This window comes from Varanus komodoensis, unplaced genomic scaffold (genome assembly GCF_004798865.1).
Source record: "Varanus komodoensis strain SLA01 unplaced genomic scaffold, ASM479886v1 scaffold44_1, whole genome shotgun sequence".
Lineage (NCBI taxonomy): Eukaryota > Metazoa > Chordata > Lepidosauria > Squamata > Varanidae > Varanus > Varanus komodoensis.
In genome coordinates this window covers 73,165-97,013 of record NW_025336009.1, presented here as the reverse complement: position 1 = coordinate 97,013, position 23,849 = coordinate 73,165, and the positions used below count along the sequence as shown (strand labels likewise).

The window sequence follows — 23,849 nt, the reverse complement described above, 5'->3', positions numbered from 1 at the left end:
TCGTGAGCCAAGGTACCACTGTAGCTTTTCTTTTTGGCTAGTGCCATCTAGTAGAGGGCACACTATTAAATGTGTAGGTAAACACTTCTGGCTTGCTTCAAAATTGGGAAAGGAATATGGCAAGGCTGTATAATGTCGCCCTGCCTATTTAACTTATATGCAGAGCACAACATGTGAAAGGCTGGGCTAGATGAATAACAAGTTGGAATTCAGATTTCCAGGAGAAATATCAACAATCTCAGATATGCAGATGATACCACTCTAATGGCAGAAAGTAAAGAGGAATGAAAGAGCCTCTTGATGCGGGTGAAGGAGGAGCACAAAAGTTGGCTTGAAACTCACATTAAGAAAACTAAGATCATGGCATCCAGTCCTCTCACTTCCTGGCAAATAGATGAGGAGTGACAGATTTTATTTTCCTGGGCTCCAAGATCACCACAGATGGTGATTGGAGCCAAGAAATTAAAAGATGCTTATTCTTTGGGAGGAAAGCTATGGCAAATCTGGACAGCATACTAAAAAGCAGAGACATCACCCTGCTGACAAAAGTGAGGACAGTCAAGGCTATGGTTTTCCCAGTTGCAATGTATGGCTGTGAAAGTTGGACCATAAGGAAGGCTGAGTGCAGAAGAATTGAGGCATATGAATTGTGGTGCTGGAGGAGACTCCTGCAAGTCCCTTGGACTGCAAGGAGATCAAACGAGTCAGTCTTAGAGGAGATCAACCCTGACTGCTCTTTAGAAGGACAGATGAGGACCCTCTGGAGAAGACCCTGATGCTGGGAACAATTGACGGCAAAAGGAGAAGGGGACGGCAGAGGATGAGGTGGCTGGAGTCACTGAAGCAGTTGATGTAGGCTTAGATGGACTCCGGGGGATGGTGGAGGACAGGAGAGCATGGAGGAAATATTGTCCATGGGGTTGCGATGGGTCAGACACAACTTTGCTAACCAACAATACACTTTTGGCATCCAAAATTTGATTTGGGTTAACCCCACAAGTTCTGTATTCTCTTCTACATATTTTGCACATCATTAGGAAAATGCTGTGTGCAGCTGGAGGATATGAGATAGCCTTAAGCTTAGTTTGTAGTACAGGAGCCTTTAAACATTAGGGGCTTGTTCAATTTAACTGTGTTCTCTTGTAAAGTTTTACATGAATGAACAGGGAACCAACATCCACATAGTTCATCTGTATGCGAAACCCATCTTCAGCCCTGAGTCATGGCTTCTCTCCCATGTCAGCTGCCACGCTGGTCTTAAACAGAACGAAAGACAAATTATTATAAAAGCTGTCCTAAATAAATATATTTTTTATTATGTGGGGAAGCTGTACAGCCAACAAAAGGAAATCAGTCCTACAGTAACACAGGAAAATGTTATTGGGAACTTCTGAGATAGAGACAGCATTCATGCATAATTAACAGAAAAGTGTTGTTCACAAAATCACAACTACTTTATACCTTCTCAGAGGGCTGATGTACAATGTTGGCCCAAAATAACCTATCACCAAGAGGTCAAATCTTCATCACAGTCCCTCAATTGCAGTCAGCTTTGTTTAATTTCATTTGGCCTACAGTATCTGGCCAGAATCAGAGAAGTTGTGAGGACCAAAGCAAGATGATTCGCTTGTGAATAAGGGCTCTGAAATGTCATGTAAATTTAAACATTTACTCCTGGGTAGATAAGGAAGCAAATTTTGAGCTTCTAAGGAAAATTGTCATCAAAACTGTAGGATGTTGAATGCCACTTTGACAAAGTGCTGATTTCCCTTGGAACTTATGAATGGACTGAGCTGAAATCCCAAAGGATGAGGGAGGGGTGGCACTTTGGTAGAAATGCATCTGAGCATCTCCCATTTTAGTTTTTTCTTTTTGAGCTAAGCAGCTCTTGTATCCACTACTCAGGTGCATTTCCAGTACTTGGGGGTGCTTGGTGTGTTTCTTTCATCCTCCCAGCAGTTCAGTTTACAAGGCATGTCTTGGTTTTCAACAGGTTTGAGGGACTGTTCAGTGAAAGGCACCTATGGGGAGGCCATACCATCTTTTTGAACACATGTGCAAAAAGATGCTGAAAGACATGCTGATGTTTTGCTCACCATGTGTAAATATGCATAGGAAATAGTAGTTAGGAAAGGTTGGCAGCAGCTAGTTTGAGCAGCTGAGAAAGGGAGAGGAGAACTAGCAAAATGTTAGAAGGAAGGCAGTTCTACCCCTTTGCCTAGTAGAATTATGACAGATGAAGGGATTTCTGATGCTCACAGAACAGTTGAACAAGATCTTTGCTGTCATCTATGCTGTGGTGGAGAAGCATAACAAGCTTTGAGGGAAACAGACCCTTCACCAAGAGTGCCCATTGCTTGCTTTCACTGTACTGGCAAGTTATTGAAGGCACCTTAATAAAGAGCACATTTCCAAGTCAGCAAATATTTAAATAATGAAGACACACATCATAATTCTGGAAAGGAGAGACAGCAAGGTCCATGTTCCCCAAGCACACCTCTGTGCAAACTCCTCTCTGTGTATCATCTGAGGAAACAGCCCTGTAAAGGAAACGATGGAGCCTCTCCTACCAGCAGCCTTACCAGAAGAAGCCCTGCTCAGTCACCACTAGCAGGACCATGTAGCCTCTAGCTGCACAGTGAGTGTAGCTTAGTGGCAGAACTGTGGGGCTCAACCGAGTCAGGAAAGTCACATTGTCTGGTTTGCTTGCAGTGTGCAAAAAGTCCTCCACTTAGTCATCATTCAGATGATCAGATTCCTCCCGTGCCAAAACACACATGACCTCAGGAGCCACATGTGGCTGATCATGGCACTCAGAGGCCCAACTCTCCGTGTCCACCAGAACAGCCCTTGGCAGTGTAAGAACACAGGCAGCCATCCCAGAAATGTTCTTCTCTAACTGAGGGCCTTCTTCCCAGCAGTCCTTTTCAGCATCATAGATGTGAACATAGTCCATGCGGATCCCATGGTTATGTGATCTTCCCCCTAGGACATAGATTTGGTGACCCAAGGCGGCAATGCCAGGCTCGCCATGCCCAGAAGGCAGAGGACACACAGTTGTCCACTGAGCAGTGCTTGGGCTATAGCAGGCAACCTGGAAGAAAGTGCCAAGCTGTTAGAGGAGCAACACTTTAGAACAGCTTCCTGAATTTATTTTTATCCTACTACATTAGCCAATATTGCTCCCTGGGTGGGTTACAAAGCTAAAATATAAGTAGCAGCTACAGGAATGCTGGGATGATTCTGCTTTCCCTTTAGACCAGAAGCATAACCAGAGACTTCCAGCTTTTGGGCCATAACATCCAAATGGTGATCTCTAAAGTACATTACTGGAGTGTGCTCTAAGGGGCTCTTTGGAAGTCTACATGTTGTGCAAAATGCAGTAGCTAGCCTGTAACTAGGGCCAAGTGGTCCAATGCAGTTCTGGCCTGCATTCCATAAATTATGTAATGATCTTTCCACTGAGGCCACTTGGCACCAACTGTATTATCTTTAAAGCACCATGTTTACCAACTCCAAATTGCACCGGGGGGTGGGTGGGGGGTATTGCCATCTGTTTTTCTGCAGGTCTATCAGTATGAACTGATTTTAGCTGTTTGTTAAAATGTGGTTTTAACAGAGTTTAATTTCAATGTAATTTTATATTACATAATTTTATTACATTTCATTGCTTTAATTTATACTGTATTGTATTTATGATTACTGTTCACTCCCCAGAGAGCTTTGGCTATTGGGTAGTATAGAAATTAATTAATTAGATAGATAGATAGATAGATAGATAGATAGATAGATAGATATAACCATAAAGGCCATGCAGCATTTTGTGGGCTGTAACCTGCAGACCACAAGTCTAAACACAGCCCTAGATATGACAGGGCAGGAGGAATTGTATTACTCCATCGACCTGGAAATGCAAGGTAATCACCTTACCTGGTGAACATCTCTTCTACAGATAGAGTCATTGTTGCTTCCTCCAATCACGTACAGCCTCCCCAGCACTGCAGTCATCCCATGCCAGGCCCTTCTGACAGGGCTGTCAGCTAAGCTGTCCCAGTGATTGGCTACAGGATCATAGCAATGCAGCTCTTTCAGGTAGTCTTCCCCTCGCCTTCCACAGGTGATATACATCTTCCCATCTAACTCTGCACCTGCATGTGCATACACCTGCATTGTCACAAGAGACGTCCAAGACAGCAGAGTTAGCAGACGGTGTCCTCCATCTCTCTTCCTGTCCCTGTCAAGCATTCCTGACATGCTAGTTGTCCTCAGCAACTCATATCACCGTTGGACTCCTAGCGAAAATCCAAGGATTTACCTGGCAAACAATGCTCAAAACATTGACAATCAGCTACTGAATGAAGGCCAGCTGCTCTTGATTCACTTGGTTGCTACAGTCTGACTTTCTAGTCCTAATTCAGGAGCGATAGGGAGATTGGTCCCCCACTGATGCTCCTGCCTGCACCCAACCCCGCCAGCAGAGTTGACGAATCTACTGCTTTTCAGTTCTCAGGAAGTTTAAGAAAAGAACTAAGGTTAAGCACTAATATGTAACAGAAAAAGGGTGCCCCACCCAAAAATCCATTGTTGGGGACTTTGGGGACACAGCATAAAATAGCTCAGTTATCTGCCTAGAAAAGGGAAAAACAAGTTGAGTTTTGCTTCTTTTTTTGAACGTTTTTTTTTAAACAGTGTTGTGGAATTTTTATTTTGTATGATTGGTTTGCTGCCTCAATTCTGTGTTGGCTATGCTGAGTTTTGCTACATTCAGCAATTCAAAATTTGCTGCATTCAGTATCTGTCAAGATTTACTTATTCTAAATAATTCTGTTCTGAAGATCTTTTTCTCTCAACAAAATAAAGTAATGACAGAAGCAAGGGCATGGAGGCAGGGAATGACTCGCCATTCAGGAGAGACCAGGAGCCAAGGGGGACCAGGAGCCAACCCTCTGCAAGGCATGAAAACCCCAACCCTTCCCAACGCCCCCACTTCTCTCCTTGTTTGTCACTCGTTTTCGAAGTTCAGCGACCAGAAAGGCCCTCCCACAACCTCAACCCTTGCTGCGAAATCTGAAAGTTGCAGCAAGTCTGAAAGACATTCTTAGTAGATACTTCAGTAGATACTGAAGAATAAAATGAAGCAACTCCTGCAATTTAGAATAAGCAATTCTATGCAGGCCAAGTGCAATGAGGAAGGTGAGGAGGACTGCTGAGCTCTGCTGGGCTGTGAAGAGAAAAGGAGAGATGCACACCCTGCTGTCCAGTCTTTACAATTATATATTCTGTTGAGATGAATGTGACATCTTGATTTTCAGACTGGACAATGCTGAAAGAATAACCCTGCCTGAGCAAACTAAAACAAGGCTTAACAAGAATTACAAAGCGGTGAGTATTTATCCAAGGTCACACCCACTATGGGTTTGAACAGTGACACTACAGACTTGTGGTCTTGGAGAACAATCAGGCAGAATGTTATTGATGTTACTGACAAAGACTTTCAGAATGCAAATGAGGTTTTGAAATGATGGTGGCCAGTAAGGATGGTCACCAACAAACAGGATGTAGAGGAATGCATGAAAGGTACTATTATACCTGATCTGAAGATCGTAGCCTTGAGAAGCAGCCCTGGAGTCCCTCAACAAGGATGGGAGCAATGGCTTTACTGCCAGCCTTCTCTCCCAGCTGGCTTGGCCTCTCCACCAGCCTCCCTGTCATGTCAGGTTTTTTGTCCTGGCTGGTATTAGGGCTACGTGGATAGAGGACAACTCTCTGAGGTCCACTGGAAAGACTGCCTGTTGTGAATCTGAAAACAACTCCCAGCTGCCTTAGAGACACAGCAGGATGCTATCTGCCAGCCCTAACTAGGGCACAGATATTTCAGTGGCAATAGCCCCAAAGGGGCTGATGGCAAAGGAGGTTGCCCCCTCAGGGGGAGAACAAGTTCAAGTCCCCTTTTCATACAGTTGTTACTTTCTGTGTTTGGGAAAGGGGTTCCTCTTCACAGGCAAGTGCAGTAAAGGTACAGGATGGGACCAATCAGAGGATCTTGATGAGGGGTCAATTAATGTAGTGATTAGTAGGGGAACATGGGTGTTCAGTGGAAGGCTAGCCAGGTAAGGGGAACAGGGCCCAAGGAGTAAATGTTTGTGCCATGTTCTGGCCTTGCTCTAAATTGCAGAATTGGTGGTTGCCCTATCAGCCTGACCTAAGGTCTCCAGATGCTGCAAAATAAGACCTCCCACATCCATGATCTAATATTGTATAACTGAGTGCAAAGTGTATAATAGGGCATGTACAACTGAAAGCTGGGTAGGTAAACAGAGGAAATTAGTTTCTCCCAGCTCTGCCCATCTGGGTACTTGGCACAGCATTCAAATCTCCAGGGCCTGATGAACTCCATCTCAGAGTCATAGAAGAGCTAGAGGAGGCTCTCAAAACTTTGATAAATCTTGGAAAACAGAAGTGCCAGATGACTGGAGAAGGGCTAACATTGTTCCCATCTTCAAAAAGGGGAAAAAGATGAACCTGGAAACTACAGACCAGTTAGTCTGACATCAATTCCTGGAATAATTCTAGAGTGAATTACTAAAAAATCAGTCTATAATGCACCTCAAAGAATATGCAGTAATTAATAGAAGCTGACATGAATCCTGCCAGACTAATTTAATCTCCTTTTTTGACTGGGTAATCTCCCAAATGGACAGAGGGAACACTGTGGACATAATCTACCATGATTTTAGCAAGGCTTTTGATACAGTACCACATGACATTCTGATAAGAAAATTAGCAAAAGCTGGACTAGACAGAAAAAATATTAGGTGAATCCAGATGCTTGTAGTGGATGGTGTACCAAACTTTAAGTAAGTAAGTAAGTAAGTAAGTAAGTAAGTAAGTAAGTAAATAAATGGCTGCTAAATCAGACACAAAGAGTGCTCATCAATGGCACCTTCTCAAACAGGATGGATGCAACTAGTGGTATGTCACAGGGTTCAGTCCTGAGCCCAGTGCTCTTCAGCATCTTTATTAACAATTTAGATGAGGAAGTACAAGGAAAGATAATCAGATTTTCAGTTAACACAAAATTGGGTGGAAGAACAAACACCTTAGAAGAAACAAAGAAGATCCAGGGCGATCTTGATCAACTTGAATGCTGGGCTGAAAGCAACAGAATGAGATTCAGTAAGGACAAGTGCCAAGTCCTTCACCTGGGAAAAAGAAATCAAATGCATGGATACAAGATAGGAAATACGTGGCTCAAGAGAACTGAGAAAGAAAACAATCTTGGAGTAACAGAGGACAACAGGCTAAATATGAGCCAACAATGTGATGCAGTTGCCAAAAAGGCAAATGCTATTTTGGGATGTATTCATAGAAGTATTACTTCCAAATCACAAGAAGTAGTAGTTCCCCAATACTCCTCACTAGTCAGACCCCATCTGAAATAACGTGTCCAGTTTTGGGTACCAAGATTTAAGAAAGATACAGGAAAATTACAAAGGGTCCAGAGGAGAGTCACAAAAGTGATCCAGGGTTTGGAAACGCTGCCCTGTGAGGAAAGCCTGAGAGAACTGGGCAGGTTTGGCCTTGAGAAGACTGAGGGAAGGACCTGATATCCCTCTATAAGTACCTCAAAGTCACAAAGAGGAAGGTCAAGATCTGAGTGGGATAGTGCAACTTGCTGTCCTGCAACAGCAGAGGTTGGACTCGATGGCCTTCATGGCCCCTTCCAACTCTACTGTTCTATGATTCTTCTTGCTGACACTACAGTGCAGGACACAGAATAATCAAGTCAAGAGCGACAACTCAGATTCAGGCTAGATAACAGGAAAGGTTCCTCACTGTCAGAACAATAGGACAGTGGAACTAGTGTCCCAGAGAGGTGGTGGGCTCTGCCACACTAGAGACATTCAAGGCCAAACTGGACAATCATCCAAGTGGAATGGTGTAAACTGGTGTCCTAAAACGGGGTGGGTTGGACCTGATGGACTTCACGGTCTCTTTTAACACCAATATGATTCTATGAAGGGCTGGGGAAGTGGGGCTGCCATGGTCTACAGGAATTCTGCCTCTCTATCTAGGCTCCCTCGCCATCTGACTTCTAATATAGGGTGTTTGCATCTTTTGCTGGGCTAGCTAGACAGCCTGGAATTCTGTTGGTATACTGTCCATCTGTGACCAAACAGTCTCCCTACCTAAGCTGACAGAGGTTGTCTTGGATGTGATGCTGAGGTGATCTAGGCTGCTTTTTCTGGGAGATGTTGACAACCATGCTGAGAGTGCCCTATCTGTGACAGCTCAGGATTTCATGGACTCCATGACAAACTTGGAATTGGCCCAACATGTTACTGGCCCAACCCATGTATGAACAGATTAAACAGGATCGTCCCCAGGACAGAGCCCTGGGGAACCCCGTTTGTCACTGGCCACCATCCCGATGATTCCCCACTAATGGTTACCTTCTGCTTTCGGTCAGTCAACAATGCCCTAATCCACCAGACAGTGCTTTGGTGTATCCCAAAACTCCTCAATTTCTCCACCAGGATATCATGGGGCACTTTGTCAAAGGCCTTGCTGAAATCCAGGTATACCACATCCACTGCATCCCCTCCATCTAGCCATCTCGAAACCTTGTCATAGAATTCCACAAGGTTTGTCTGGCAGGACCTGTTTTTGCAGAAGCCGTGTTGTGCGGCTGTCAGCCTCCCTTCCCTATCTAGCATCACTAGATCTCTCTCTATTATGAGCCTTTCTATTGTTTTTCCTACAATGGACGTAAGGCTAACAGGTCTGTAATTCCCCATGTCCCTTCTACTACCCTTTTTGAAAATTGGAACCACTGATGCCACCCTCTAGTTCTCTGGAACTTCACCCGTTCCCCACGAGGCCTCAAAAATGAAGGCCAGGGTGTGAGAGAACCCCTGCCAACTCTCTAAGTACTCTCAGGTGAAACCCATCAGGGCCTGGCACCTTTGTAATGTCCAATGCCTTGAGGAGCCGCTCAACTTCAAGGGGGGGTGACTTCAATCTGTGCCCCTAAGTCCCCAGCCTCATCCAATCTCCTATGCGGATCTCCCCCGTCCTGCTTTGGGGAGAACACAGAGGCAAAACAGTCATTTAGTATCTGTGCCTGCTTCCTCATATCAGTCACTGGATTCCCTTCCTCCTTATTTAGCGATCCAACTACTTGTCTCCCCTTCCTCTTCCTATTTACATGCTGATAGAAGCCCTTTTTGTTGCTCTTGATATTCTTGGCAAGTCTCAGCTCGTAATCAGCCTTAGCCTTGTGAAGAATCCTTCTGCAATGGGCCTCCTCCTCCTGGTATACCCTTTTGTCTATTTGCCCCAGTACCCATTTCCTACAGAGATTCCTCTTTTGTCTAATCCCTCTAACCACTTCCTGTCGCATCCATGGTGGCACTCTCCTCTGCCTCCCCACCTTACTAACAAGAGGTATTGTCAAGGTTTGCGCCTCCAAAACCTCCCTTTTGAGTACCATCCACCCCTCCTTCCAGTAACCTATCCCAGGAGGCTTTCCCCAGTCTGACCTTCAGTTGGCCAAAGTTGGCCCTCTTGAAGTCCCAGCTTCAACCTGCTGCATGTCCCCAGTCCCCTGATCTCAAAGCAAAGGATGGAGTGATCACTCCCCTAATCTGTACTTCATCTATCAGCTCCTCCCTACTGGTCAAGACCAAGTCAAGGATGTTTCCCCCCCTCGTCGCCTCTCGGACCCTCTGTGTGAAAAACCCTCCCTCTATAGCTTCTAGGAAGCAACGTGACCTGGCTGTCATCGCTGAGTGAGTCTCCCAACTAATATCCAGGAGACTGAAATCTCCCATAATTACTGTCACTCCCCTGCAAGATATCCTGAGAATCTGGCCTGTCAGGACATCATTCAGGGTCTCAAGTTGACCTGGAGGGCAATAACATACCCCCAGTGTCAGGTCTCTTTCCCTGTCAAAACCCCTAAGTTTCACCCAGACTGCCTCTACCGAATCCCCATCTGTGCTGCATTCTATCTCACTGCATCTTATCCCTTCCCTGATGTATAAAGCCATGTCCCCACCCAACTTTCCCTTTCTGTCCTTTCTAAAAAGGTGATACCCCTCTATGTTTACATTCCAGTCTTGCCTTTCATCCCACCAAGTTTCGGTGGTTCCCACCAGGTCATATCCTCCTATTCCCAGGAGAGCTTCAAGCTCTTCCTGCTTATTAACCATGCTCCTAGCATTGGTGTACATGCACCTCAACTCCTTCCCACCGCTTCCTTCCCTTGGAGTTCCCAGCCTCCTTCCTCTCATCCTCCCTGATACCTGGCCCCTCTCTGTAGGAGTCCTGTCAGTCCCTGCAGTACCTCTAAAACCCTGCTCCCAGAGTCCTGATCCTCTCCCCACACTTGTCCAGTGCAGACACGTTTCTGGGGGGCCTGAACCCACCCCCCTCGGCTCTGTTTAAAGTCTTCTGGACGAAGCTCGCTAGAGCATCTCCAAATGAACTTTTCCCCATCCTCATGAGGTGCAACCTGTCCCTTGCCAGAAGTCCATTGGCAAGAAAACGAGTGCCGTGGTCGAGGAACCCGAAGTGTTCCTTCTGGCACCACACCCTAAGACAGTCATTCACCTTGGAGACCCTCCTGTCCCTTCCTGGCCCAAATCCTTGGACAGGTAAGAATGACGAGAAGACCACTTAGGCCTTTAGCTCCCTGAGTTTCTGCCCCAAGGCCTCTAACTCCCTGGTGATCCCAACCACACCCTGCCTGGCCACATCGTTTGTGCCCACATGGATCACCAGGAGCGGCTGGTGACCCCGGAGCTAACAAGATGCTCCACTCTGTCCTTCACATGCCAGGTGTGTTGCCCAGCATGCAGCAGACCTCCCTTGTCTCCAGGTTGGGGCGGCACAGCGCTGCCTCAGTGCCCCTCAGCAGGGAGTCCCCAACAACAATCACCCGCTGCCGTACCTTCACGGTGCTGGTGGGCAGCCGTGCCCTGGCCCTCGCCTCTCCTGCAGCGGCCCCCTTGCTGCTTGTTGTCCCAGGCTGGGGGTCCTGCTGGCCCCCTGAGGCCTCATCAGCCCCAGCCTCCCCAAGTGGAGAGAACCTGTTTCCCAGCTCCAGATTGGTGCCAGGAGAAGGAGGAAGCCATGCTGGCCTCCTCCGCCTGTGGGTGACATACCTCCATGTTTCCGCAGCTGCTCCTCCCGTGGCCTCTCCCTCAACCCTCTGTCCAGAGGGGGGCTGCTCCTGGGGGGCCTGGAGAGCTCTCTCGGCCCTCAAGCACCTCACCTCACCTCCTCCTCTAGCAGGATCATCAGCTTGCACCAAGGGTAAGTGTAACCCTGCCTCTCCTGGGGGAGAAGGGCAAACATGTTGCAGTTGTCGCAGCGGACAGCAATGCCTGTGACTCCCGCCAAGGCCATCTCCTGGTTTGCCATTGGTATCCCTCCCGAGACCTTACCTTGGTCCCCTGTCTTGTTAGCTCTGTAGTTCCTCTCACTCGCCCAGTTCTCCCAGACAAAAACCCACTCGCACACACACACACAAGGATAAAATAAACTTAAATTTATAAAATAAACTTAAATTTAAATTGGAGGATAAGCAAAGCAAAGCACAGCACAGCACCAAAAAATGTGAGGTGACTGCAAGAGAAGTACATACTATTTTAGGTTGCATTAATCGAAGTATCACTTCCAAATCACAGAATCATAGAATCATAGAATAGTAGAGCTGGAAGGGGCCAGAAGGCAATCGGGTCCAACCCCTGCTCAGTGCAAATTAAACCATTCCTCTAAGAGGGCTATCCAGTTACATCTTAAATGCTTCTAAGTGTGGGAAAGCCCACAACCTCCCTTTGCGGTTGGTTCCATTGCCATAATCCTCTGTCACATTTTTTCCCTGGTATTTAGCCAGAATCTGGGTTTCTGTATTTTGACCTGCATCAAAAATTCTGCGTCTTGCGCTCCAGGATGATCAATAAGGGATCCTGTCCTTTCTGACAGCCTTTCAAGTACTTGAGAGTGCTATCTTATCTCCACTCAGTCTTCTCTTCTCCAGAATAAACATGCTCATTCTTTCAATCTCTCCTCTGTTTTCAATCCCTGGATCATCCTTGTTGCCCTCGTCTGAATCCTTTCCAGCTTGTCTGCATCTTTCTTCAACTGTGGTTCCCAGAACTGGACACAAGACTCCAGGTGATGCCTAGCCAGTGCTGAGTAGAGGAGAAGCATAAAAACAGCGAGTCAGAAGGGGCCACCTGGGCCCTCTAGTCTGATTGCTGCCTCCAACCCGCTCTGCTCATGTAACCCCCAACATGTGGTGTTCAATTTTTCCTTGAACACCCTCACTGATGGGGCCTCGGCCACCTCCTTTGGAAGCCCAGAACCCAGGACCTCATGTGATTTGGAAGTGATACTTCTATTGAAGCATCCCTTTGTTGACTCAAACTCAGCTTGCGCTCCTTCATGGATCACTGCCTTGTTGTGGCGAAGAGGCTTGCGCAGCTCAATGAAGCTATGAGCTATGCCGTGCAGGGCCACCCAAGACGGACAGGTCATAGCAGAGAGCTCTCACAAAACGTGATCCACTGGAGAAGGAAATGGCAACCCACTCCAATATCCTTGCCATGAAAACCCAATGGACAGTACCAAAAGGCAAAAAGATATGACGCCGGAAGATGAGCCCCTCAGGTCGGAAGGTGTCCAATATGCTACTGGGGAAGAGTGGAGGGCTAGTACTAGTAGTGCCAGAAAGAATGAAGCGACTGGGTCAAAGCCAAAAGGACACTCAGTTGCAGATATATTTGGTGGTGAAAGGAAAGTCTGATGCTGCAAAGATCTATACTCCACAGGAACCTGGAATGTACGATCCATGAATCAAGGCAAGCTGGATGTGGTCAAACAAGAGATGACAACACTGAACATCGACATTTTAGGAATCAGTGAACTAAAATGGACAGGAATGGGTGAATTTAATTCAGATGACCATCAGGTATACTACTGTGGACAAGAATCCCACAGAAGAAATGGAGTAGCCTTCATAGTCAATAAAAGAGTAGGAAAAGCAGTACGGGGATACAATCTCCAAAATGACAGAATGATCTCAGTTCGAATCCAAGGCAAACCATTCAACATCACAGTAGTCCAAGTCTATGCCCCAACCACTGGTGCTGACGAGGCTGAAGTTGACCAGTTCTATGAAGGCCTACAACACCTTCCAGAATGAACTCCAAAAAATGATGTCCTTACCATCATGCAGGACTGGAATGCCAAAAGATAACCAGAAGCCAAAAGATAACCGGAATAACAGGCAAGTTTGGTCTTGGAGTACAAAATGAAATAGGGGACAGGCTGGTAGAATTTTGTCAAGAGAATACGATGGTCATAGCAAACACTCTTTTCCAACAACCCAAGAGACGACTCTACACATGGTCATCAGCAGACGGTCAACACAGAAATCAAATTGACTATGTGCTCTGCAGCCAAAGATGGAGAAGCTTTATACAGTCAGTAAAAACTACACCAGGAGCCAACTGTGGCTCAGATCATGAGCTTCTTGTTGCAAAATTTAGGCTTAAATTGAAGAAAGTAGGGAAAAGCACTAGGCCACTCAGGTATGACCTAAATCATATCCCTGATGAATATACAGTAGAGGTGACAAATAGATTTAAGGAATTAGATCTGATAGACAGAGTGCCTGAAGAACTATGGACGGAGGTTCGCAACATTGTACAAGAAGTAGCAACTAAAACCATCCCAAAGAAAAAGAAATGCGAGAAAGCAAAATGGCTGTCTGAGGAAGCTTTACAAATAGCTGAAGAAAGAAGGGAAGAGAAAGGCAAGGGAGAAAAAGAAAGATATACCCAATTAAATGCAGAATTCCAGAGAATAGGTAGAAGAGCTAAGAATGCCTTCTTAAGTGAACAATGCAAAGAAATAGAAGAAAACAATAGAATAGGTAGGACCAGAGATCTCTTCAGGAAAATTGGAGATATGAAGGGAACGTTTCATGCAAAGATGGGCATGATAAAGGACCAAAATGGCAGGGACTTAACAGTGGCAGAAGAGATTAAGAAGAGGTGGCAAGATTACACAGAAAAACTATACAAGAAAGAGCTTAACGTCCCTGATAACCACAATGGGGTGGTCACTGACATCCTGGAATGTGAAGTCAGACATCCTGGAATGTGAAGTCAAATGGGCCTTAGGAAGTCTGAGCAACAACAAAGCTAGTGGAGGTGGCAGTATTCCAGCTGAGCTATTCAAAATCCTAAAAGACTTTGCAGTAGAAGTGCTACACTCAATATGCCAGCAAATTTGGGAAACTCAACAGTGGCCGCAGGATTGGAAAAGGTCAGTTTACATTTCGATCCCAAAGAAGGGCAATGCCAAGGAATGTTCAAACTACTGCACCATTGCACTCATTTCACACGCTAACAAAGTGATGCTCAAAATCCTACAAGCTAGGCTCCAGCAGTATGTGGACTGAGAACTACCAGAAGTACAGGCAGGATTTCGAAGAGGGAGAGGAGCTAGAGATCAAATTGCCAACATACGCTGGATCATGGAGAAAGCTAGGGAGTTCCAGAAAAACATCTACTTCTGCTTCATTGACTATGCTGATTGTGTGGATCACGACAAATTGTGGCAAATTCTTAAAGAGATGGGAGTACCTGACCATCTTGTCTCTTGAGAAATATATATGTGGGTCAAGAAGCAACAGTGAGAACTGGACACGGTACCACTGATTGGTTCAAAATTGAGAAAGGAGTTCGGCAAGGCTGTATACTGCTGCCCTGCCTATTTAACTTATATGCAGAGCACATCATGAGAAAGGTGGGGCTAGATGAATCACCAGTTGGAATTAAGATGGCTGGGAGAAATATCAACAACCTCAGATATGCAGATGATACCACTCTAATGGCAGAAAGTGAAGAGGAACTAAAGAGCCTCTTGATGCAGGTGAAGGAAGAGAGTGCAAAAGTTTGCTTGAAACTCAACATTAAGAAAACTAAGATCATGGCATCCGGTCCTCTCACTTCCTGGCAAATAGATGGGGAAGAAATGGAGGTAGTGACAGATTTTATTTTCCTGGGCTCCAAGATCTCCACAGACGGGGACTGCAGCCAAGAAATTAAGATGCGTGCTCCTGGGGAGGAAAGCTATGGCAAATCTAGACAGCATACTAAAAAGCAGAGACATCACCCTGCCAACAAAAGTGCGTATAGTCAGGGCTATGGTTTTCCCAGCTGCAATGTATGGCTGTGAAAGCTGGACCATAAGGAAGGCTGAGTGCTGAAGGATTGAGGCCTTTGAATTGTGGTGCTGGAGGAGACTCCTGCGAGTCCCTTGGACTGCAAGGCGATCAAACTGGTCAGTCCTAAAGTAGATCAACCCTGACTGCTCTTTAGAAGGTCTGATAGTGAAGATGAAACTCAAATACTTTGTGAACAATAGATGGCAAAAGAAGAAGGGGACAGCAGAGAATGAGGTGGCTAGATGGAATCACTGAAGCAGTTGGTGTGAGCTTGGGTGGACTCCGGGGGATAGTGGAAGACAGGAAGGCCTGGAGGAATGTTGTCCATGGGGTCGCGATGGGTCGGACACGACTTCACGAATAACAACAACACTCAGCTTGCGAGTTACAACAATTCCAAGATCCTTCACATTTGTGGTATTGTTGAGCCAAGTATTCCCCATCTTGTAATTGTGCATGTGGTTTCTTTTTCCTAGGTGCAGAATTTGGTATTTGTCCCAACTGAATTTCATTTGAAAGTCATCTGGCACTCCACCCATCCTCCATTATCCTCAAAGAGAAGAGACGATGGTCTGTGGGTTCTTCTGCCAGTTGCTTTATTACTCTAGGAGGCAACTCATCAGACCCTGGAGTTTTGATCTTATTAAAAAAAAGGTGGTCCTTGACAATTTCTTTGTTAAGATTCCATCTTGCCCTTTCAGTGTGTACTTCATTTCTGCTAGTGAGCCACAGTAGGAATTCAACCTTTTCACCTTTGTTATCTGTTACCAATTTGCCCTCTTCATTGAAAAGATGAACCACCATTTCTTTTCCATGTCTTTTATGGTGAACATACTTGTTTTTAGCATCCTCAGCTCACTCTCAGCTTTAGAAACAGAGAAATATAGAATCTGAGTGAGTCCAGCTGGCTCTGCTCATGACATGCCTACCATGTACACATCCAGCCTATCCTTAGACACCCACTTTAGCCTTCTTGAGCTCATTCCTGCACTTCTGTGCCACCTGCTTGTATTCTTTTCATGCCTGAACTTCCTCCCACTTCCTATATATATCCTTTTTAGTATTCAGGTCAGCTTGAAGTTTTTTGTGGAACTACATTGGTATCTTCTGGTGTTTTTTGGAATTGTGGCTTTAAAATTTCCTTTTGTATAAATTCCTACCCATCTTGAACTTCTTTTTTCTTTATGGTCACTTGTCACATGACCTTGCTTATAAGTTTCCTCAGTTTATTAAAATCAGCTTTCCCAAAATCCAGAGCACATGTATGGCTACACTCCATTTTTGCTTCCTTTGAAATCAATAATCCAAGCATGTTGTGGTCACTTTTCCCCAGAGTTGCCGTAACTTCTACTATACCCACTAAAACCATCCCTGTTAGTCAATATTAAGTTGAGGATAGCTGAACCTCTGGTTCCTACCTCCACTTTCTTAGAATAACATTATCCACCATGCATGTCAAGAATTTCTTGGACGTGCCACTTCTGGTAGAACTTGTCTCCCACAAATATCCAGGTAACTGAAGTTCTCCCATTACTACCAACATTAGAGTTGCTTGAAATTCTGACAGTTTGCTTAACAAAAGTATCCTCCTACTCCTCCTCTCCTTGGTTGTGTGGTTGGTAGCAGACTCTGTCCTGTTCTTTTTGTTCCCTGACACACATATTCTGACCCACATTCTCTAGATGGGGCTACCAGACTCATTTGCATATCTTAAATATTCTTATTTTTATATGGTGAGCCACATGGGAATTGTCTGAAGGGCATGGGAGACAACCATAAATGCATGAATACATATTGTGGTGAGGGTGGGATCTCTTTATGACTCCTCCACCAGTAGAGATCTGGGGAAATGGTCCGCATCAGCTTCCAGTAAGCCCTGGGCCTGAGGATGCCAATGGTCCATTACAACCTGTGCTACTGCCAGGCCTCCCTCCCTCTTTCTCTCTTTCTAGCTGGCAACAGCTCCTCTTTTACCCCAGTTGGTCCTACTGACAAAAGCAACTCCTGTGGCAGCAGGCTGGTAATGACTGCAGGGTCCAGTACTTCATCTGAAAACATTTCCCCCCTTTCCTTGAGTCACAGAAATTAAAACTAATCAGATGCTGTCTTTTCTGGGGGGTTTGTGACATCAGTGAGGGCACAAGAGTGGCACAAACATCATCACCATTGCTGTTCCCATTACTTCACTCCCCACAAAGCAGCATCTGATCAGTCCAGCCTGGCTACTCAAAATGTAATGAGGAAAATGTTTTCCAAAGGAGTAGTACAGACCCTGTAAGCTTTCCCAACTGGCTGCTAGGATACTTCCTTTTGCCAGTAAGGCTGGCTGGGTTAGGAAGGGGTTACTGCCAGACCAACTCTGGCAGAAGCGGTGGTAAGGCCAGGGCTGGGCTGGGCTAGCCTGAACTGAGTCCTTTTGATCTTTCAGGCTTCTAACCAGCTGCTCACCCATGTTTACCCCTGATGCTGGGTCTGATCAGGTGGGTCTACAGCCAGAACACTGGTGCAAAGGAGTCAGAAATCATCTCCCCAGCCCCTTTCAGAAGAGCACATTTGGCACGGCACACTTTGGTTCCTAACAGCAAGCCCAAGGACTTGGGAAGTTTTTTCTTCAGTGAACAGGACACAAGGGAGCCCTGAACCAGCATAGCCTGCTTGCCAGATTTTAATCACCCCATGAGCACTGTAGACAGGCTGACATGCCTCTGCTCCATTTGAAAAACACTAGTCAAAATTTCAGCCCTACTTTTTGAGTCTACTCAGCATCTTGCTATGGACATCTCAAATGGGCTAGCCAGTTATCCTTGGGATATTTACCAGCAAGACATGCTGGAAGCAGTCTCTTTCTTAGGCCACTAAGAAAGAGGCCAGAACCTCTGACAGAGCCTGATAAAACTTGCCTGTCTTAAAGTGATTCCCTCCTTACCTCCTTTCTGAGGGATGCCACATATTCCCAGCTGTTGGATTTGGGGTCGTATCTTTCCACTTCCCGCAGATCTTCACGGTAGTCTCGTCCTGCCACAGCATAGATGTACTCACTCACAACACAGACAGAGAGGTCTGCACGCTCTTGCTGGAGGGACTGTATCTGGAACCACTTGTTGTGTCGTGGGTCGTACCTTGCAAGGAAAGATGAGGATCAAACTGAACAGCATTCCTTGCAGACTTCCTAGCAAGTGGTTCCAAGCTCCCCTCCCCTGCCAGATCCTTCAGTGGTTTGCTGGCATTTCTCATTCCACTGAGTTGCCCTTCTCACTCTGGGAATGTGCAACAATGGCCTCCAGGGGATAGAAAGAGTGCCAGTCCCCATGGCGGCCCCCTGCTGCCTCCTTTGTTACTCTCCAGGGCTTCTGAAGATGGGACCACCAGCACTGCTTTGTGGAAAGATAGTGCAGCACCAGGGCACTTTCTCCCTTCTTGGATGCACACCTTAGCATGGTGAGAAGGTCCATGAGAAAAAGAATACTATGAGAAGAAAGGAAATTGAAAGCTTGGAAGGATACAAATTCTCTTCCAGCTGCAGAGATGGAATTGGTACAAATTCTAACAAGAATATGCCAACACATTTGGAAAACCAAACAGTGCCCACAGACTGGAAACATTCAATATATATTGGCTGCCCAGAAAGCATTATGCTAAATTTAATAAATAAGTATTCCAATTCCCCCTAAAGGGGATCAAAGGATTGCAGAAACCAGAGGACCCCAGCACTAATTTCCCACACAAGCAAAGTGATGCTCAAGATGTTGCAACAAAGAACATTGTCCTAAATGGAGCAAGAAATGGCTGATGTTCAAGCTGTTCCAAAAAGGAAGAGGCACTTGAAGCACGTATCACAAATAAATGTTGGCTACTGGACTGCATCGAAGAATTCAGAAGAAGTTCACCCTAGGATTTATAGCAGCCTTTCTCAACCTTTTTATCTTGGAGAAATCTCTGAACAATTTTCATGTCTCAGGGAACCCCTTCATAAAAGTAGGTTCTGAATTTAATGTAAATAAAGGTTGTAAAATTATATTAGTTATTATTTAACTAATAATCATTTTATTTTACAACATTAGAACATTAGAATTTATTGACAATGCTGAATAGTATGGGTTTCTGAAAATCATAAGGTAAATCAAAGCAAAATGAACAACAAGGGGTAAGAGTGTTATTTTTGAAACTAAAATAAAAAATGAAATTTACTTCTTTAATGTGAAATTTGTACTTTTTTTTTGCTGCACCCACACTTAATTTTGCATCAAACTTTTGGAATAAAGTTAGGAAAGGGTGATTTTGCAGCATATGTCTAATTTTGTGAACCACTCAGTCCAACCTATTCATATGCATTCAGAAGTATCACAAAATTAATTTTATTTGTATTATTATAGTATTATTACAGTTATTATTCTATTAGGGTTTATTAATGTGACATACCACCCTTCCCATAAGAATTGCTTTGCAGAATAAGAGGGGAAAGGCCCCTCTAGCCCAGCCTGATCTGCCTGTCAAAAGGTTGCTCCAGCGCTATGCAAAGCCAGCAGCCCCCTCCCCTTCTTTGTCCCAGCAGGGCCAAGATCCTCCATACTAATTTATTTCTGCCCACTTTGGATACGTGTGAAAACTAAACAATGAAGAAAGATGACAGGAAGAAAGCTGATGTATTGAAACATGATACTGGAGGAGAGCTTTGCATATACCCTTGACCCACACAAAGACAAACAAGTAGGTCCTAGATCAGATCAAGCCAAAGCTTTTCCTAGAAAAAATAACAAAATTAAGACTGTCATACTTCGGGCACATGAGAAAGCAAGACTCACTGGAGAAGACCATCATGCTAGACAAGCCATCTGATAGGGATGGTTTAATTTGAAGTCCTGCATTAAGCAGGGGGTTAGACATGATGGCCTTCTTGGCCCGTTCCAAATGTACTATTTTAGGATTCTTTCATATTTTAGTATCCACTGAAAAGAGTGTCTTCACCCCAAAATAAACTGTTTAACTGTTTTCCAAAATAGGGAAGTCTTTGTGCATTGATAGGTTTTCCTCCTCATATCCTAGCCAAAGATCCATCTTCTCTGACCTATAATGTTAAAGTCTCTGAAGCATTCCTCTGAGTGCTAACTCTGAGGGAAGTGTGGAGGGTGGTAACAAAGGGGAGGGCTTTCATAGTCATGGCCCACCCTTCTAAGGAATAATTTCCCAATGGGTGCCAAATCTCCCATCTTTCTGATGACAGCTCAAGATGGCCCTCTTTTCTGAGGCTTCTGAAGACTTACTCAGCCATCCAGGGCTTGAAGGGGCTCACTACATGTTTCACAGAGTGACTTTTGTTACTCCTTGTTATTCTCTGTTTTAATCAACTGTTTTTAGCTATTTAAAGAGCTTTGGCTGTGGGGTGGTATAGAAATGAATAGATGATGATGATGATGGTGATTAATATAGTTCATTCTTCATTGCTTTTAATAAACATCAGCCAAATTATCCCTCATTAACAGAAGCAAGGACTATGACAAACACAGAATTTACTCTAACAATCTAGAGGCATGCATAGCTTTACCACAGTGGAAAAACTATAAATGGAAAACCAGGCCAGTCTCTGCTCACTCAGTCTTTTTGGCCAGGTTGCTTCCCTCACTTTCTCAGGTACTTCAGTGTCACTCTGAGTTGCAAAAGTCAAGCTGAAGTTTTTTTCCAGAGCTCAAAATACTGCCTATTCTTATGGACTACATTTTTGAGTTGCAAAAGACTTAAGTATGTCTGCCTTCTCAGTCAGCCAGACTATGTTTGATTTTTTAAAATGTTTCCTGTAGGGGGGACCAAGGCTTCTGAATTGTTCCTACTTAGTGGTCATGAGTTGTCAAGAAAGCAGTTGCCTGATTAGCAGCACAATGCAATGCATGTTCACACAGAAGTATGACCGCAGTGTATTCCATGGTCCCAGTGAACACAAACACATCCTCATGAATTAAAAGGATATTAAAAGGGGTTCCTCTTACCTCCAGCATCTCGATTCTGCCCGAAAGCCTCGTACGTTGTTATCTCCCCCTATTAAGTATACAAAATTATTGAGAACAGCTATTCCCTGGTTAGACATTCTGGGAGACGAAGATGCGGTGAAGGGCCTCCACTCTCCCAACAAAGGATTCAAGTACCTGGCCTGGTTGCTGAGAGCTATGGAAGGAGTTGAATGCATCCCCCCAAACCCCACCACGCAATGAAACTCTGACCGCACTTGTGTGTGCCTACTCTGAAGCACAGGCTGGAGGCACTCATTCTTGTGGTACATTAGTGCACTGGCCACTGTCTCCTTTAGGGGACATGAACTCAGCCTATCATGGAGTCTTTGCAGAGTCTGAAGCTCCATCAAAGGGAAACGGACAGTCTCCAGCAGCTTTGGAGGCTCCATCAAAGAGACCTGATCCATTTCTACTTGTTCTGGTGTATAATGGTAAAACAGGGCTGCTTCGTAGACCTCATTCTCAGATATGACCTCTAAGAAATTGCTATTGAGGAGGGCATAAGTCTTTTCCAAGGGAAGCTGACGGTACACTTCAGTCTTTGAAAAAGTGAGAAAGTTCTTCAAAATGAAGGAGTCCAGTTCCACACTCAAGTGGCTGAGGTCAAAGAGATCAGCGAGTCTGTACATATCCAAGATGTTCTCCTCATCCACCCAGGACATAAGGAATTCACAGCAGAATTTGATGACCTCAGGGATCTGTGAAGGCGAAAGCAGGTGCAAAGACATAAAGTATTAGAGGAATTGATCAACTTTCAAGATGACTGCAAGCTACTCCAAGACTGCAGAAAAATGTTTCAAAATACACATGCAATTGCCTAATTTCCATAGCCACATTCTGCTATGAAAATACAATGTCATCATAGTGTAAATGGCATTCACAGCATTACTAAAATGAAGGTATCTACCAATCAGTACTCATTTCACTCATGCATCTTATGTATATCAAAAGGGCCCTGAAGCTGGATCAGACCAAAGTGAGTCCATCTAGTTCAGCCTTTTGTTTCTACGTTGGCCAATCAGCTGCTTATTGGAAGCCCAAAAGCAGGACATGAATGCAACAAACCCCTACCACTCGTGTCCTTCAGCAAGTGGAATACTAACAGCTCTTGCTTCTTCGAAATTTTGGGTTGTCAGTTTCTCTGATAGGCACATGTGCAAAGACACAGATATGATAGGACTGTTACTGTTCAGTGCTTATGTTATGCTGGATTTGGCCTAAGCAAGACAGAGGAGACAGTAAAAACTGAAGGATAATATAGCAGAGTAGGAAAAAACTGATGCTTGGAAAAGTAGATTAATTTCAATTTAATATTTTTCCTGCACAGTAGCCATCACACCTTGCTTTGGACATGGGGCGTTTTGTTTTTGTGTACTACATAGAAAAGGCATGCTGAATAAGACCCAAAGTCCATCTAATCCAGCACTCTGTACACAGTGGCAAACCAGCTGCCCACAGGGTCCCTCAAACAGGACGGGTGCAAGACCTCCTCTTGCCCAAGCTCCTCAGCAACCTCTGGTGAAGGAGAGAGCACATAGCTAGCAAGGCTAGTAGCCACTGGCAGCCTCCTCCATCATGAATATCTACATGACATATTTTAAAGCCATCCAGATTGGCAGCTATCATCACTTCCCCTGGCAGGGAATTCCATAATTTAACTATATGCTTCCTAAACCTCCTCTCAGTCAGCCTTAAGGGATGATTTGAATGTTGTTAGGAGAAAAATGTCTCCCTCTCTACTTTCTCCACACCATTTGTTATTTTATATACCTCTGTCACATCTCCCCTTACTTGCCTTTTTTCAAAGCTGAACTGTCCCAGTTGTTATAGCACTGTAAACTTGTATCCTTGTATCTTTTATTTACTTGCACATTAGCATTGTAATTTCAACACTACACAGTAAAGATTTTTATATAAATTCTGGATAGATTGGTAACCACTCTCATAGACAGAAAATAGGATTTTGTTATCTACCATGTAGATGTCTGTACAGACACTTGAGAAAATGTCAGGAGATGTCAGTAGTATGAAATCTAAAATGCTGATCTTTAGTAAAAAGAAACAACATAAATTGTTTATAGAGTCTAAGGAAACAAAGCAAGTGGATTTATGTATCTAGTTGGGTATAGATTTTCCTTCCAGGAGATCCTGATCATCACAAAGAAAATGAGTTATAAGCAAGAGTATGTGCTTTGCTCTTGATTAGCCTTCTCAATTATAGATAGCCTGAATCACGTCAAACAGTTATGAGTGTTCATATGGCCAAGGCGCTATCACTGTTAATCCCTGGTACAGAAATATGAGGCTTTGCCAAGAATGAGAAAATGGAAAAGGTTCAAAATCATGCTTTAGGTGCATGTAATAAATCAGAATCTGGACTGGAAAAAGGCTCCTGAATGCATGTATAAATGAACAGAATATGGAATCTAATGTTTCAAAATTATCATAAAATTATGTTTTTACAGCGGATGCCCTAAGTGATCCTAGTTGTAATGCAAGAAAGGTTTTTAAGCAAAGAATCCCTTGTATTAGAATATAAACAGACCTATATGCCTTGGAAAATACAAGGTATATGCAATGTTTAGCAAGGACAACAACCCAAT

At 44.6% G+C, this 23,849-nt stretch overlaps 1 protein-coding gene across 6 annotated transcripts in view; it reads right to left on the bottom strand.

Annotated features, from left to right (window-relative positions):
- Positions 1 to 1,293: 1,293 nt before the first annotated feature.
- The window catches only part of KLHL22 (kelch like family member 22), a 30,290-nt gene continuing 7,734 nt past the window's right edge, over positions 1,294 to 23,849 (bottom strand). For all 6 annotated transcript variants that reach the window (XM_044444107.1, XM_044444110.1, XM_044444109.1 and 3 more), the window contains 4 exons: positions 21,226 to 21,944; positions 18,171 to 18,363; positions 3,931 to 4,164; positions 1,294 to 3,094 (listed from right to left, as the gene is read on the bottom strand). In XM_044444107.1, the coding sequence (XP_044300042.1) occupies positions 2,732 to 3,094; positions 3,931 to 4,164; positions 18,171 to 18,363; positions 21,226 to 21,944 (1,509 nt within the window). In that variant the 3' untranslated portion in view covers positions 1,294 to 2,731. The remainder of the gene's footprint in view (positions 3,095 to 3,930; positions 4,165 to 18,170; positions 18,364 to 21,225; positions 21,945 to 23,849) is intronic.